Source organism: Phyllopteryx taeniolatus, chromosome 23, assembly GCF_024500385.1.
Source record: "Phyllopteryx taeniolatus isolate TA_2022b chromosome 23, UOR_Ptae_1.2, whole genome shotgun sequence".
Lineage (NCBI taxonomy): Eukaryota > Metazoa > Chordata > Actinopteri > Syngnathiformes > Syngnathidae > Phyllopteryx > Phyllopteryx taeniolatus.
Genome location: NC_084524.1, coordinates 4,138,361 through 4,153,051, shown reverse-complemented (window position 1 = coordinate 4,153,051; position 14,691 = coordinate 4,138,361). Strand labels below are relative to the sequence as shown.

At 47.2% G+C, this 14,691-nt stretch overlaps 3 protein-coding genes across 6 annotated transcripts; all 3 read right to left on the bottom strand.

Annotated features, from left to right (window-relative positions):
• Positions 1-25: 25 nt before the first annotated feature.
• Positions 26-5,749, bottom strand: lpcat4 (lysophosphatidylcholine acyltransferase 4). Of its 2 annotated transcripts, none has more exons than XM_061763187.1 (13): positions 5,499-5,747; positions 4,862-5,225; positions 3,935-4,047; positions 3,794-3,854; positions 3,562-3,620; positions 2,740-2,774; positions 2,611-2,665; positions 2,453-2,535; positions 1,405-1,530; positions 1,185-1,335; positions 1,034-1,126; positions 730-865; positions 26-548 (listed from the first exon to the last, which is right to left on the bottom strand). In XM_061763187.1, exons 1-13 carry the CDS (start codon positions 5,592-5,594, stop codon positions 409-411), a joined length of 1,512 nt encoding a protein of 503 aa, XP_061619171.1. In that variant the 5' UTR covers positions 5,595-5,747; the 3' UTR covers positions 26-408. The 2 variants fall into 2 exon arrangements, with proteins under 2 accessions (XP_061619171.1, XP_061619172.1); XM_061763188.1 differs by having other exon boundaries at positions 409-548; positions 730-908; positions 1,007-1,126; positions 5,499-5,749.
• A 474-nt stretch (positions 5,750-6,223) lies between these two features.
• Positions 6,224-8,959, bottom strand: emc4 (ER membrane protein complex subunit 4). The gene is made up of 6 exons (XM_061763195.1): positions 8,815-8,959; positions 8,132-8,265; positions 7,289-7,403; positions 7,064-7,217; positions 6,809-6,969; positions 6,224-6,651 (listed from the first exon to the last, which is right to left on the bottom strand). Exons 2-6 carry the CDS (start codon positions 8,233-8,235, stop codon positions 6,616-6,618), a joined length of 570 nt encoding a protein of 189 aa, XP_061619179.1. The 5' UTR covers positions 8,236-8,265; positions 8,815-8,959; the 3' UTR covers positions 6,224-6,615.
• A 22-nt stretch (positions 8,960-8,981) lies between these two features.
• On the bottom strand, positions 8,982-14,690 carry si:cabz01101003.1 (ubiquitin carboxyl-terminal hydrolase CYLD). 3 transcript variants are annotated; one of them, XM_061763176.1, is made up of 17 exons: positions 14,553-14,690; positions 14,261-14,474; positions 14,063-14,177; positions 13,827-13,975; positions 13,337-13,744; positions 13,157-13,262; positions 12,466-12,887; positions 12,208-12,373; positions 12,000-12,141; positions 11,795-11,920; positions 11,444-11,535; positions 11,298-11,361; positions 10,991-11,174; positions 10,783-10,891; positions 9,754-9,872; positions 9,471-9,678; positions 8,982-9,383 (listed from the first exon to the last, which is right to left on the bottom strand). In XM_061763176.1, exons 2-17 carry the CDS (start codon positions 14,435-14,437, stop codon positions 9,199-9,201), a joined length of 2,772 nt encoding a protein of 923 aa, XP_061619160.1. In that variant the 5' UTR covers positions 14,438-14,474; positions 14,553-14,690; the 3' UTR covers positions 8,982-9,198. The 3 variants fall into 3 exon arrangements, with proteins under 3 accessions (XP_061619160.1, XP_061619163.1, XP_061619162.1); XM_061763179.1 differs by having other exon boundaries at positions 13,400-13,744; XM_061763178.1 differs by having other exon boundaries at positions 14,267-14,474.
• Position 14,691: the final 1 nt, after the last annotated feature.

Here is a 14,691-nt window from a genome sequence, read left to right as displayed (position 1 = left end):
AAAATAGTCACACCCGACACTGACAGACAAAACTGTTTACTTTTATTCAAAGCCCCTTTTGTTTCCCGTTAACACTCGAAAAAACAGATTACATTTTTAAAACCCAAACGAAATAGAATGAACGTCATCCGTAAACCTGTGAGGGGAAAAAAAAAAAAAACATATGGCATTTCTGTAATAAATGAAGCTATTCATATAAAAATACATGTACAATACTTTTTTTTTTTTGGACAGCTTGCACTTTAAAAAAATATTCACACATAAGAAGTCTATAATAACATTGGTATAGGGACAAACACACAAAAATGCAACAATACAATTTTTTGAATTATTTGGTTAAAGTGGCTCTGCGCTGAAGTTTAAAAAAAAAAAAAAAATGCAATCACATCAAAAAAAGCACATGAACCTTCACATGACTTTTTTGTTGCCATTGAGCATGTTTCCGTTGTTGTTGACCAGCAACTGACGCGCCGCCTGGCCGGGCTGTAGGTGCTCGCTCACCACTTTCTGATAGGTCGGGTGGCTCGTGAACGTTCGCACAAGGTCATCTGAGGAACAAGGGGTACAAGGCCAAAGTAAATAAGACACTCTGACCTCAGACTAGTGAAAGATTGTTGAACAGGAAGGACCAAAATAAAAATTAAAAAAAATACTTGAGGGAAAAATGTACTTTTGGCAGATCTCATCGTATCTGTACTTCTAGCCACCTCCAGTCATGTATTAAGTTACCTCGACTTAACCGGCCACCACTGGAGACCTCAGCGTAGAGCTGTGCAGCGTGAGGTTGACGTGAACCCAACAGCGCCCCCATCAGGTCCGACAGCTCCTCGGCACTCAGACTTCCTGTCCCCTCTCCGTCGTACAGCTGGAAGGTCAAAGAAAGGCCAGTGACTGGTCACGCTGAACGCCTGTTTATGGCATTTGTGTGAGAAGAAGCAGCCTACTAGTACATGGATATCAAGGATGTGGAATAAATCCTCAAACGGTTGTCCTAAAGTGTTCTTACAATGTCAACGTTGTGAAACGGACTTACATCGAAGGCCGTGTGCAGGAGGGACTTGATGTTAACAAGTCCAGAGAGAGCGGCCACATTCAGATAGATCTGTCTTAGGTCCACTACGTTTTCCTGAAAACAGCAAGAAGACGTCGCAGCGATTACACGACAACGAACATCCTCGCAGTACCTTGGCGTAGAGGCCGCAGATGCTCGCTGCTGTCCGCCGGTCAGCGAGTCCAAGAAGACCGGTGAGCTCTTCGGCTCCGACCGGCGAGGATCCTGACCGACACCCATCAACCATTCTGTCCATCGCAGCTTCCATTTCACTCGCTCCCAGCCTGACGCACACAGAATACGGTCGATCATTTACAAACATCATAAAATGTCGACAGCGGATGCTCTCCTACCTGGCCTTGTGCAGCAGTATCAACGCTTCCCTGCCGGGTGACAGCAACGGGAGAGACAGACTGCCCACTTTTTGGACGGGCACGCCGCCCTGCATCACGTAGTCTGTAGCCGGAATGCCGAGAGCCCTGAGGCAAGAGCGCGAGAACACGTTTCACTTTCCATTTGCACGCTTTTTGCTGTCAAAAATGACACCAACGTCCAACATAAAGACAGTGTGGAGTCGAAAAAAAAGCAACAAACAGCATTTCCCCTCCCAGGCGCCCCAGTCCGGAGGCAATTTACATCCATTTACAAAACAAAGAGCATTATTTTTATTATCGTCTTCAACCTATGTAAAATATGAAAATCAATGATTATATTTGGAACCATGCAAAGCACTTTGAGGTGGCATTTTTCATTATTCAAAGTAGTAATCTGCAGTTCATCATGGAACAGTGTGTACCTATATACCGCTGTAAAGCTTAAAACAATTAACATGCTTTAGACAATTGGAACTGTAACACAACGAACAACTGCGGTTAAAAATCTGATATTTAAAGGGATAACCCATTAAAAGCAGGAAAAATGTTAGCTCGCCAGATACAACAAATAATAGAAGCATATATTAGGCCAATGTAGACAAATCTGTACAAATTAAGACTCCTCCATGCCGTAGAAAACTGGCGTTAGGTTACTGACGCAATACACATTTGAATCAACAGTATGTTAGTATTTGCTATTAAAATGGAAAAGCTAACTAGTTTTCACTAACTACTTTTAATCATTATTTTTTTCCGATGTTGTGGCGCCACATTGCCCTTCGCATTCGCTTATATTGCCTCATGGATGAGCTGGCTCAATCACGGCATATCACAGAAATCCTTAGATCAGTGATTCCCAACCACTGTGCCGTGAGAGAGAGTCAAAATGGACCAAAATTCACTAAACACACTCACCGCCATTGACGGCTTTAGAAGTCAAATATCCATGTTAACTGGGAAGGCTGGCAGTCAATGAGTTTTAATTGGTCTCCAATTACAATTTACTGAAAATAATTGTGCGCCTTACTTTGCCATGAGCATCTGCACATTGTCAGCGTACAGGATGGGGTTGTTTCTCTCTTCCAGCGAGGGATTGTAGACCGGCAAGAACTGAAGGACATTTTGTTATGCCGAACGGCAAGACAAAGGAAAAAAAAAAAAACACATACACGCTCATTCACCGACCTCCACAGTTATGTTGGTGTAGAGTTGGGAAGCGGTGTGCCACAGCACTTCGCTCCTGTTAGATGGAAGAGAAACGTTAGCGCCTGCATGATGGACTCGAGTGGCACCATGAGCCCTTCAAGCACTCACCACGTTGTCCCTTTGTGTGTCCAGCGGACTGTATCCTGAAGCACATAAAGATAATAGAAGCTGGAAGTCAAGAAAAACATGCGAATAACACATTCAAATTCGCCTGGCTCTCGATGACATCAGCATTTCTTCGTCAGAGCAAACAAATTTTGGCAATCAAAAAACATCTGTGCCTATCTTTCATGCATTAATAATAATGAGAGTACCTGGTGAATATGAACTCTCATTGAAATGTTTTGGTAATTCCCTGTGGCCCAGAGACTCCCCAGCATGCCAAAACATCTTATAAAAAATGATTAATAAAGTTTTCTTTGATTTAAAGTAATTATTGCCATTTTAGTTTTCATCCACATGCTTAAAAACATCAAAATGCTTGAATCTATCATGGTCATTTCAAGTACTATTCACTGGCCTTCCCATGCAATGGACTATTCCATCTTACTGCGAATATGTGGACTTGAAATGGGATTTCCTCAAATTCACACCTTTTAATTGATAAGAAATATTCAAAATCTTTGTCGTAAGCAGACGGGGTTTGCCTTGGGTCCGCAAATGACGAAATACACCCCCGGTTAAGAGGTGCAATAAGTCGGGTAAGTCCCCACTGAAGGCCCAAAATCCTCTGTCATAATATCTGTGTCGCTAAATAAACTGTACAAAATACACAGTGCATGTCGACCTCATGCCACCAATTAAAAGAATCTAGTCAAGAAAAAAATAAATAAAACATTTCCATCCATTCTTATAAAACCCAACATTATTATTATTATTGATCCAGTATGTGTGTGTGTTTGTGTGTGAGAACAGTCCACCTCCACTCACCAATTTGTTGGGGAAATGCAACAGAACTGGTTGGACCGGGACTCCGCAGAGAAAAGCACCTGAAGGCAAGGAAGGAGAAACTCAAAAGCAGAGAAGTCAAATGACTCAAACACTACGCAAACATGTGGCTGCTACACCCTTTTTCCTCCTCATGCCGTTCATTCCATAAACACGACTCGAACGCGGCATCAGAACTGGATTGACTCGAGCGGCTCAAGTCAACTGTCCTCACCGGGTTTGAACTTAATCAGAGCGCTGCCGTTTGTGGTGGTGCCCTCAGGAAACATCAGCATCTGGCAAAGAGTCACAAAAAAATAATAAAATAAAGTGACTTTATCGGTGATGACCGGTTTGAATATTTGTGGTGACTTACTTGAGGCCAGTAACCGTTGGAAGTGATTCTCTCCGTGAGCTGGGCGACAGCTTTCTTCCTGGAATCCGGATCGCTCCTGCTCACCAGCACAGACTGGTTGAACTCCAGCAGAGCTACCATGGAAACAGATCAACACACACACACACACACGTTCAGTGGATATAAAATGTCTACACACCCCTGTTCAAATGCCACGTTTTTGTGATCCAAAAAGAGATCACGGTAAATCATTTCTAAACCTTTTCCACCGTTAATGTGACCGATAACCTGTACAACTCGAATTTTTTTTTTTTTGTTATCTTTTCAAGCAGGAGATGTAAATATTAACCAACTAAAATGATGTGTCCACACCCTCTTATAACTGGAGATGTAGCAGTGCTCAAAATTAACTATTCGATTTTCACACATGTTAAACAGCACACACCTACCAACATTCAAAATGTGTTTGGGAGAAATTGTTTGGGTGCAGTGAAACCAAGGGTGAACTTTTTGGCCATGATTCCAAAAGGTATGTTTGGCGTGCTTTGGTGCTGTTTTTCTTCAGTTGCAACTGGGGCCTTGGACGAGGTCGAAAGAATTAACAGCAGTCAGCGTTACTGCTGAAGCAAAAAGTCTAAAAAGGCCTACTAGACCATCTAAACTTCATTTAGGGATAATCAGAAACACTTGAAATGGTGGCAGGTGTTTGAACGGGATTAGTTCATTCTGAACACAGCCAGGTCAGTGTACAATTTTGCAACCACATTATTTTTATTTTACTTTCCCTCTTGACAAGACTTTTAATGATTCAATTTACAGGTTATACTCCAGGTCACGTTAGTTTTGAAATGATCATTCTTGGTCTAATTTTTTAATATCACAAAAACCTAGCAATTGAACAGGGGTGTGTAGACTTTTGTACATGCGTCCTCCATCAGCCAAGCTCACCTCCAATGACCGGCAGGCTTGTGTTCTCCGAGCGGGACACCACGGTGGGCAGCTGGGTGGTACACAAAACCAGCATGTCCAGAAAGCTGCTGTGGGGCGCCACCACCAGCACGGGGGCCTCCCTCAGGTCAGCCCGCCGACCTTTGACCCGGACCCAAACGAAGCCCACGGAGAAGAAGACGGCCCGGCTGAGGAGCCAGACGCCGGGATGGAAGAGCCAGCGGCGCCAGCCTGTGACGGGTCGGGCGCGATCCTCCGCCGAAAGCCCGGCCAGGCGAAGGCGGGCCAGGGGCCACATGAGCAGGAAGCAGAGGCTCGCCAGGACGATCCGAACCGGGAACAGGATGCTTCCTAGGATCAGACCCTTAATTGGGACGCAACAACCATCACGACACTTCAGAAATATAGTCCACGTTTTGTGGAGCAGACAGATCAATATTTGCATATGAAATACGGCAAGAAAGAAATAGCATTGTCCAAACGTGGCAGGCAAGCGCTTCAATTAACTTGTGCATGGGGGGGGGGGGGGGGGGGGGGAAACAAAAAACTCAGGTTTGCTTCGGCTAAACAACAACAAACCACAAACAAACATGGAGCCTCAGTCACGTGAGGTTGAAGTGAGTCAAAAAGTTCTCACCCGGATTCGTTGGAAGCTGCTCAGCGTCACCTTGTGATAGAACGGATTATTGGACCCGTGATAGGACCCGCGGACGCCACGCTCCAATTTTTCCATGGTCACCCCCCCCGAAAAAAAATAAAAATAAAAAAAACTGAAAAAAATAAAAATGAGGAGAAACTAAAGTTAAAACAAGCCCGAGAGAAGTCGTCAAGCGAGCGACGGGAACATCCTGGCGGTTGCACGTGTGGAGGTGTGTGCAAGACGCTGCTGGAGATGTCACTTATAGGCGGACGCAGCCCGTGACGTCACGGCACTTCCCTTTCCTGCGGATGGCCCATATTAACAACCACGGAAGATATTAAAGCATTTTTATGATTTTTAAGTGTGAAAGAAGACTAATAATACAATCATCACTTCCTTAAAATGGAGGGGGAAAACTGACAATGATATCAAAATAATTGTTTCAGGTACCTCTAATGATTTTCATTATTGCTTAGTAGTTGCTTGACATTTAATTTTATTTGATACTTTTTATGTAAATTTGAAATTTTCTTTTTTAATATAGCTGAGCAATTTTGTTCTCGTTGCATTTTTTTTTATATAAAAACAAAAATAAACGCATTTGACACAAGTTTACTTTTGTTAATTTTTGTAGGCTTGGGTGATATTCAGTATCCCACTTAGTTCCATTGCACTTCCTTTAAAAGCATAACTTCTGCAATGTGACTATGACCACGAGCAAGTTTCATTCAAATCAAGAAGAATTTATTTTTTGTGAAGGCAAATCAGTATAAATTAAAGTTACACATTGCATTACACAGTGGCGAGCTCTCTAAAATCAAGTTGATGAATCAAGAGTATTAACGCAATTGTTTTCAGGGAAAAAAAATAAATTAAAAAAAACTGTCAGGTGATGGTAGTCGTTCCATAAAACATGCAGAGGACACAAAGCACCGCGGCTGATGAACAACAATGTGTCTGTCCAAAATGAAACAAAACAAAAACAAGGCAAAACAAATTGACAAGACGCCGGCCGTCGATCGCTCGTCGAAGCCTCCGTCGCGTCCCGGGTTCATCTCGGCTGTTGCGTCGGGAGCCGGGAATAGTTGGATCGCGGGTCTGTGCGCTGCCCGCTTCACAACACCATCCCTCCGCCCATCATCTCCATCCTCTGAGTGAATACACGTTTGCTACAATTACTCACTGAATCTTGATGATGAATTGCAGATATTTTAGTAAACTTTTTGTGGCGTTATATGGTGGTCGGCTAAATCATATGCAAGGCTTAAACCATGAAGTGATGTCTTAAGTGACTTGTTATACACTACCTGAGGAGGCTCAATGAAAGCCAGCCAATCAGACGAGTGCGTGGGCAGCAGCCCCATTGATTGACACTTGTAGATGGCCAACGCCGAGCCCAGCAGGTTACCCACCAGGTAGACGAGTCCCTGAAGCCACTGCTGACTGGAGCTCTCCAACAGCTTGAAGGCTGTTCAAGACACCAGAGGAAGACAAGCAGAGGATGACGAGCGAAACTGCGCCCACCGTTGAGGAGACGTCGCCGTCTTCCGCGACGCACTCACTCGCTGACATGGACATCAGTGCCTGTATGGGCCTCCAGGCCATCATGCACACCATCATGATGGGGAAGATGGAGATGGTGTTCCCCGACATGTACATGATGAACAGGTTCATGGGGATCTGTTTGAGAGGGCCCAGCGCAACATCCCAGCATCGCTGTCAGACAGGAGGAGCACAGTCAACAATCCACCAGCACAAAAAAGTACGGCCTGTTCATCCGGACTCACCTTTTCCACTAGGTTCTTGTCCGTCTCCTGGATGCTGGTGTCAGGCACGGGCTTCTCCGAATATCCGATAGGATAAACGACATCGCCCTGGCCGGCCTGGCGGTCGCTCCGACACCTGGAGCATAGCAGTGCCGCTGTTATCTCAGCTAACAAGTCAAACTAAATTGAGTGTTCACCTGCAACATATCCATCGACAATTCTACATTCATGTCAACAAACAGTTTTTCCTTCAGGCCCTTTACTACAGCTGAAAATTATCCTGATGTCTGTAAAGGGGTGCAACAACAAGGGTCTGTTTTAGAACCACTGTTATTTTGCTTGCATACTCAGGATTTCAATGTTGGGATGAAAAACAGTTTAATTCAACTGTACGCCGAGAATGCAGTCATCTCCTCGTGACCGAACCGAAGACTTTTACAAAAATCTTTTACCAAAGAAATATTTCCTCCCTTAGCACTGATGGAAACAGATGGTACAAGCTACATTTTTATCAGTTTTCGACGATGGAGATATCATTTATAGGCATTCTCCTGATGCTACATTACAACTACTTGATACAACTTATCACACTAGCATGAGATTTATTGCTTTTGATGGCTCGCATGACCCATCACTGCCACTGGACGTCTCTGGCTCTGTGAAGAGAGCAACATTGTTTACCGTTTATCTACAAGGCCAAACTTCACAAACTACCTGCCTATTTAACAAATGTGCTTATTTTCAAGTTATTCTGATTGTCCATGTATGCTAATAATCCCTTGGCCTTTGCCACCATGTTGTGGCACCTATATTACTTGCAGATTTTTGCTATTCACTACACTTTAATATTTCTTTTTCATTTACCTGGTGTTGCCTAAACTCAGCTCGAGAGCCCACTTCATCCTCCTGGACCCGGCTCCTCCTCTTGTGGACAAAACTCCCCCTCCTTGTCCCCCCGGAGACGCCATGGCAACCGACTGGACTGTGAGCTTGGCCTGCTAATAAAAAAAAACACACACATACACACACACACAAATTACCATTTGGATTTGTAATTGAAAAAAATATATAAGAAATACTAATAATTTGAAGTTCCATGTTTGTCATTTATGATTCCACTGATTTTACTGATGCTTTAGTTGTTTTTTTGCCGTGGTATCAATATACTTTATGGAGGCATAGTATCCAAGTAAGAATTGAGCTATCCTGTTTTCTCACCGACTTTGACGTACTGTACGTGTGACCTCACAGTGAAAATGTCAAGCAGCGTCGGCAAAAGCACTCAATCAATACATACTTTATGATTTCAACTTTGTGGTGACTTTGAAACCCCTTTCTCGCCAGATCATCAGAGGATTTATTTTATTTTTTTTAATTTGGGGAACGTTTTGCACACAACTAGCTGAATAGCTGTTAGCATACGTCACTGCGGCAAACACGAAACGAGCACTAGCACACAAGCTAAACTGCGGTAGGCTACAAATAACAGCCCAACTTTGTGACCAAACGAGCCATTAAATACCACTTTTTTTTCCCCCTGCGTTTACCTTTGGAAAGAGTCCAAAGCGAAGCTCGCGTTTCTTTTGGACGATCACAATAGTCGTTCGCCCTTCGAAGCTACTTCCGGCGTGGCAATGACGAATTTGTTGCTCATTTACTCACAGCGCCCCCTTGTGGCGTTTTAAGAAGTAGTTCATTGTCCACATGAAATGAGTTGACTTCATTTGGCTTTTATTATGCAATTCATCCTGTTTAATAGCCACCAATTCATAAGTCAACCCATGAAGAATTACATTGTGGGCATCACGACTATCTTCATGCAAACATTTAAGACAGTTACACATGTGGTCAGACATAAAATTATTGTAACAAGCAACCACGTTGCTGTCATTGAGAGGTGTATGACATCATCATTCCAAGAGCTATACGTGTCACTTGTACAGGCTGAGCTCAGGGCTGTAGTAAAAGCACATGTAAGAGTCACACAGCAGCCGGCGAGCGCGCTCCGGAAGGGAAACGAGGTCGACTCTGCCGAGCTCCTCCTCTGACAGGCTGAGGTAGCAGCCCACCTCGGGACACGGCCTCACCAGGGGGACATTGAAGCCGTTCTCGCCGCCTGGACAAAAAAAAAAAAAAAAAAACCTCACCGGTTGATTCCGCTGACGGGGATTTTGACGGAATGAGCCGCTACTTTTCGTCTCACCTTGGCGGTCGGCCATGCTGTCGAAGAAGAGCCAATCGGAGGCCAGAGGCCCGTGTTTGACGAAGCTGACGTAATGGCTGGTCTCGATGCACGTCACGGCAAACAGAGACATCTCCTGGCGGGCGAGGTTGAGGGGGCCGCGAAACGCCCCCTCGGGGACACCGATCTCCAGCGGGGAGTGTGACGTTCGCTTCCTGTGGCTGTGAACCTGATGAGAAAGATGAGCGCTGAATTGCGAGACGCCTTGCGGTCAGCGGCCAGCTTTGGAGCCAAGCCCACGTACCTGAGAGTTGCAGGTGTGACAGTACTGTTTGAGGTGTCCCGGTGTGATGGCTCGGTCTTCGTAACACTCCGGACACTCCCAGTGGGCTAAAGCCTGACAGATGCTGCACTGCCTCAAAGCTGAACAAATGCACACACACGCAGACAACACGGAACATGATCCCAAACAAGTACGACCACGTGATCTAACAACTGCTGACTGAACGTTCGGGTTGCAAAAGGACACGTTCCGTGGGAATTAACAGGAATAAACTCGGAATTTACAAAATTGAAACTTGGCTCTTAACTTGAAGTGGTTGAGGAAAATATATCGTCTCTCTCGGGCAGAAACCTCGTATGTCAGAAGACGGTTAATGTCATCTTTTTTCACAAATTGATACTATTGGTCATCTGTTTTGTTTTTATTCATTATTAACCAATTTAAAGTGTTCAAAACAACTTGAGAACAAATCTGTTAACGCTCTTAAACGCTCAACTGTCTGAGAAGTGTTGGAAATCGCCACTTCCCTCACTCTGCGGGAGCTGCGGGAATTTTGTCCCCTCAAGATTTAAAGTCTGGATATTTTTGGAGACCATAATGAGTGAAAATAGATACGTTTGAGTAAGCCTGTTTTGTTAAAGATGGACTGCTGTGATGCTTCGGTGCAGAAGGAACTGGTCAGCCACGAAGGGAAGTGTGCGCAATTTCATTTCCGCCTATTAAACTGTTTAGTCAGCTCATTTTATTTTTTGCAACATTCATGGTCCCAAGAGCTTAAATCAACGATAGCACCGTGCATTAGCAATTTTTAGCATATTACATTAGCGCAACCGTATTTGATAGCAATATAAGGTATAATACCAACTTGAACAATGCAGTTTTTTGTAACTCAAGCAAGGTGATGTTTTTTTGATTTCCTGAAAAGTTTCAAATTTGGACTATTTCCAAAATTTCGCAGTTTAACTTCCCCTTGGAATGTACTGGAAACCTTCCACCAATTTTCCACCCCTTTGCCATCCAGACTGAACATTGGGCTAAATTGTCAGTTACTGTCATCCAGCAGGTCTGTGATGTCCAGGCTGAGGGTGGGCAAGATGACGTCAAACATCTTGAAGTCCTTCCCAAAGCGAGGCATGAGCAGCAGGAGGCAGGACGGACCCTGTGGCGGGGGGGTTGGGGGGTGACAAATACAATGGAAGGATTTGTTTCTCCCCAGACACGGCTCCTCTCTCCACCTCGACGCCACGTCTCTGCTCACCTCCGCTAACTTGAGTCCGGCGTGGAGGAAGGAGGACTCCAGCAAGGTCTGGACGCTGGCCACCCTCATTGGCGTGAACAGCGGCGAGGGCAACATAACGGAGTCTGGGGGGGAGGGCGAGCGAGGAACGTGAGGTGGGAAGAGCTGGTAGAGGTGACACTCCTGCGGCTTATGAGTCAGCGATCTTGGGAGAAGAAGAAGATTAAGAAGTTCCACGATGCTATATGGCTAGTGACTATAATAAAAATAATCATAAGAGGAGGGGAAATATGGGGCGAAGGAGATGACCAAGGAGGTGTGGCGCCACCTGATCTTGAGGAGCGGCTCGACACGGAGGAGCAGGAAGAGCTTGTTGAGGAACTCCTCCGGATCTGGACAGAGACAAAAGCAGGAGCGGCATGGCGGCATTCCTCCCGCACTAACAGGAAATGCTCGGCGCTCTCGCTCACATACCTTTCTCCTGGTTGGTGAAGCCTGCGTCGCCGTTGGCTGCCTCCAACAGTCGCCTCAAGGCCATGGTCTTGCTGGCGCAAACGTAGCCGTGCCTGCTCAGCAGACGGTGCAATGGAAAATGGCACACTTGACATTGTGCAACTGGATTGAGCGTGTTTTTGTACATTTAACAGTTGGTTTCATTAGAAAGAGTGACGCTGACTTCACGGAGCCGTTTGCCCGGTTTTCTCAAGCACTCTTTCTTGGTCGAATGCCATTTATGGGAGAAAGATTCGCCTTTTGCCACTTCGGAAGAACGTGTGACATCATGGCAAAATGGTCTGTAGTCAAAAAGTAAAGTGCCAGGCAGACCTGCGCAGGGGGTTGACGATCTCGCAGCGCAGCAGCTCCTGAGCTCGGGTCGAGCTTTGGTCGGCTCGCGTGTTGTCCGAGGGCCAAAACAGAAGCCAGTCTGCCGAGCTGCAGCAGGAGAAGAGGCTGCGGACGGCGAGACGGAGTGAGATGTCGTGCCGCAAAAGAGGCTTCTGTGTACGCGGGAACTGAGTCAGCGCAGCACCTGAACAGCGTGGCGTCCAGGTAGCAGGAGTTGAGGTGGCCCTGGATGCCTTTCTTCCAGCCCTGGTACAGTTCTTTGGCCTCGTCCCCGTCCGCAGGAAGGGTGTCGTCCTTCACGCACTCGCTGCCCCACTCGGCAAAAGCTGCAGAGAGCCAGACAAGTGAGCTGCCGCGCCACAGCGCAAAAGTGCGGCGTACGACGTGTTCACCTATGGAGTTGCAGCGCGCCACTTGATTGACGCGAGCTTCGGGAGCGGGGAATCTGGAATCCCGTCGACAATTACAGAGCTTGACGAAGAGCCCCTTGTCGGGTGGGCAGTGGAAGCAGCGCTCGCCGAGGTAGCTGCCGTCGGTCCCTGCCGACAACTCCTGCTCCTGGATGGAAAATTGGAGGCGTGAGTCGGTAATGATTTCTGAATCTGAAACGAGCACCTGGCAGCGGGAGTAAGAGGGCGAGGTCAATTTACCAGCTCAATGCCCGCAACCGCCTCCAAAATCCCATCGATGTGTCCAATCCAGCGGATGACACCGTAAAGGGGCGGGTCGTTCACTTCCACCATGGAGCCCACCTCCAGGGCTTCTCCGTTGCCCACGGCCGGCGACCCGGGCGGCGAGGGCGGGCGGTGCGCGCCGTTCGCGTGCTGCGCCACTGCCGCCGTCGGGTCGCTGGGTTTGGGAGGCGGCGGAGGGGGCGGAGGCAGGGGATTGTGGAGCAACTTCGGCGGCGGGAGAGGAGGAATCGGTTTGGAGGATTTTTGGGGGGGTGGCAACAGCGCCACCTTGGGGGCATAGGTGGTCGGCGAGGCAGGGCCCGGTTTGGCGGCGGGTGGTGACGTCTTCACGATGGATTTGAGGACTTGCGGGGGAGGGATGGCGTGAAGATGGGGCTCTGCGGTGAACAACAGGAATCAGTTAATTGAATCATTTGAATTTTACTTGAATCATTTACATTGAAAATTTGAATCCGATGCCTTTTCCTTACGGTATTTTAATAGCTGTTATTGCAAAGCGAGTACCCAAAATGAGACCTTTTTTTTTTTTTTTTTTTTTTCCAATTGAGAACAAATCAATGACGGCGTAGTGGACAGGTGTCAAACTCATGGCCCGGGGGCCACATCTGGAATCCCATTTGAAAGTATTTCAAAAGTGTTCCTCTACCTGGTGACACCTTAGAGGCAGGCACCAGTTTTGCATACAGGGCAGAAGGAATTTGGCAGAGCTTCTCTCCTCTATAATGGCCGTCCCAGTTGCCCGCAGGAGTGTCCTGAAACATAAAACGCCAAATCATCACCACTGTGCCCGCCGTTCAACGTCACTGGAACGAATGAAGCGACTAACGAGCACGACGCCGACGTATATCATAGATGAGGCCTGACGGGGCAGCGGACCGCAGAAGCGCACCTCTCCGCTGACAGTCGAGTCCTTCAGGGACACGCGTACCCGCTGGCCCACACTGAACGGGTGTTGAGTTCCGGTAGGCGCCGGTTCGGCCGATCCGCCCGAAGACTGAGACTGAGCGGGAAGGGCGGGCAGAGGCGGACGGATGTGTCGCCGGGGGTGACTTTGGCTGGGATGGTGGCGGAGGATGATGCGGCGGGGAGGGCGCTCCCTTTCCTGGCCGTCGGGCTCGTCGCCGCTGGACCAGTGTCGGACCGCGATTTGGCTGACCGGCACGAAGGCGGCGCAGCCGTCGGGGCAGGTGAAGAGACCGCTGCCGGTGCCATTCCCTTTGCCCGCCGCAGAGCCCTGCGGCCGATGAGGGGCGATATAACCACCTGACCGATATATTACACGGAAGCGATGTTCAACTCTCACTGTGCCACTCCACCTTGAGTTCCACACCAAAAAACTGAGAACTGCTCCCCGTGGTCATCGGGCCGACGTATTTGAGTTCAGCTTCGGCGAGCTTGTCCGCTTGGCCCAGCCGGACCCACAGGGGCGTCCCAACGGGCAAGTTGTGAAGCTTCTCAAGATTGTCTGGAGAAAAAAAAAAAAACAACAACAACAACAACAACAACAACAAAAGCTCCCAATAAACCGTTCTGGTGTTATTAAAGAACTTACTTAGTAGTTCCAGACGATCCTCTGGATCCAAAGGTTCCAACAGGCCAACACAATCAATTGGGACTTCAAGCAGAACCTTTCTGTCAAATTGTTCAATGATGTCGTGTTCCAGCATCTGAGGAGAACCCAGGGGGGACACATGTATTCGACATTACTACCTCATAAGTTGTTCTGCGTGTATTTCAAAAAGATTCTCACCGCTACCTTGACATTTACAAGCTCGGCTGTGTTCCGACTCGATTGCGTCTCCGAGCACATGGACCCCCGCGGCAGCGGGATGGTACCTTCCGAATAGTCGCGGACTTTCTGGTCGGTCAATAACAAGTATGTTTTGGGGGGGCGTCCTTTCCGTCTTAGGTCATGGGCTGCTGACATATTTCGTGTCGTTCAACTTGAAGCTGGTCCACGGAGTCTAGGCGACATAATCGTGCTTTCAAAACGGCCAGACGTTTCTGTGGGGTGAGAAGAAAAGACTTTTCGAAAGACTTACCAACTCAAATGTCAATTCAGAAGAAGTCAGGAACTCTCATAACGATCCGAATCGTAAAGCCGGAAGCACGGAGATTGACAGCAGGGCCAACCAATGAAAAGTCGTAAAAGTTCTGCAGCCAATCAGGCTTTTCTTTGAC

Excerpts from the sequence above, each read along its gene's own strand:
- si:cabz01101003.1 (XM_061763176.1), bottom strand. The coding sequence starts at position 14,437 with ATGTCAGCAGCCCATGACCTAAGACGGAAAGGACGCCCCCCCAAAACA. Across the intron at positions 13,745-13,826 it reads TTTTTGGTGTGGAACTCAAG|GGCTCTGCGGCGGGCAAAGG; the intron begins GTGGAGTGGCAC and ends CATCGGCCGCAG. Across the intron at positions 11,362-11,443 it reads CTTCACCAACCAGGAGAAAG|ATCCGGAGGAGTTCCTCAAC; the intron begins GTATGTGAGCGA and ends GTCTCTGTCCAG.
- lpcat4 (XM_061763187.1), bottom strand. The coding sequence starts at position 5,594 with ATGGAAAAATTGGAGCGTGGCGTCCGCGGGTCCTATCACGGGTCCAAT. Across the intron at positions 3,855-3,934 it reads CCAACGGTTACTGGCCTCAA|ATGCTGATGTTTCCTGAGGG; the intron begins GTAAGTCACCAC and ends ACTCTTTGCCAG. Across the intron at positions 1,127-1,184 it reads TCTGCGGCCTCTACGCCAAG|GAAAACGTAGTGGACCTAAG; the intron begins GTACTGCGAGGA and ends TGCTGTTTTCAG.
- emc4 (XM_061763195.1), bottom strand. The coding sequence starts at position 8,235 with ATGGCGTCTCCGGGGGGACAAGGAGGGGGAGTTTTGTCCACAAGAGGA. Across the intron at positions 7,218-7,288 it reads ACAAGAACCTAGTGGAAAAG|CGATGCTGGGATGTTGCGCT; the intron begins GTGAGTCCGGAT and ends CCTGTCTGACAG. Across the intron at positions 6,970-7,063 it reads ACTGATGTCCATGTCAGCGA|CCTTCAAGCTGTTGGAGAGC; the intron begins GTGAGTGCGTCG and ends TGTCTTGAACAG.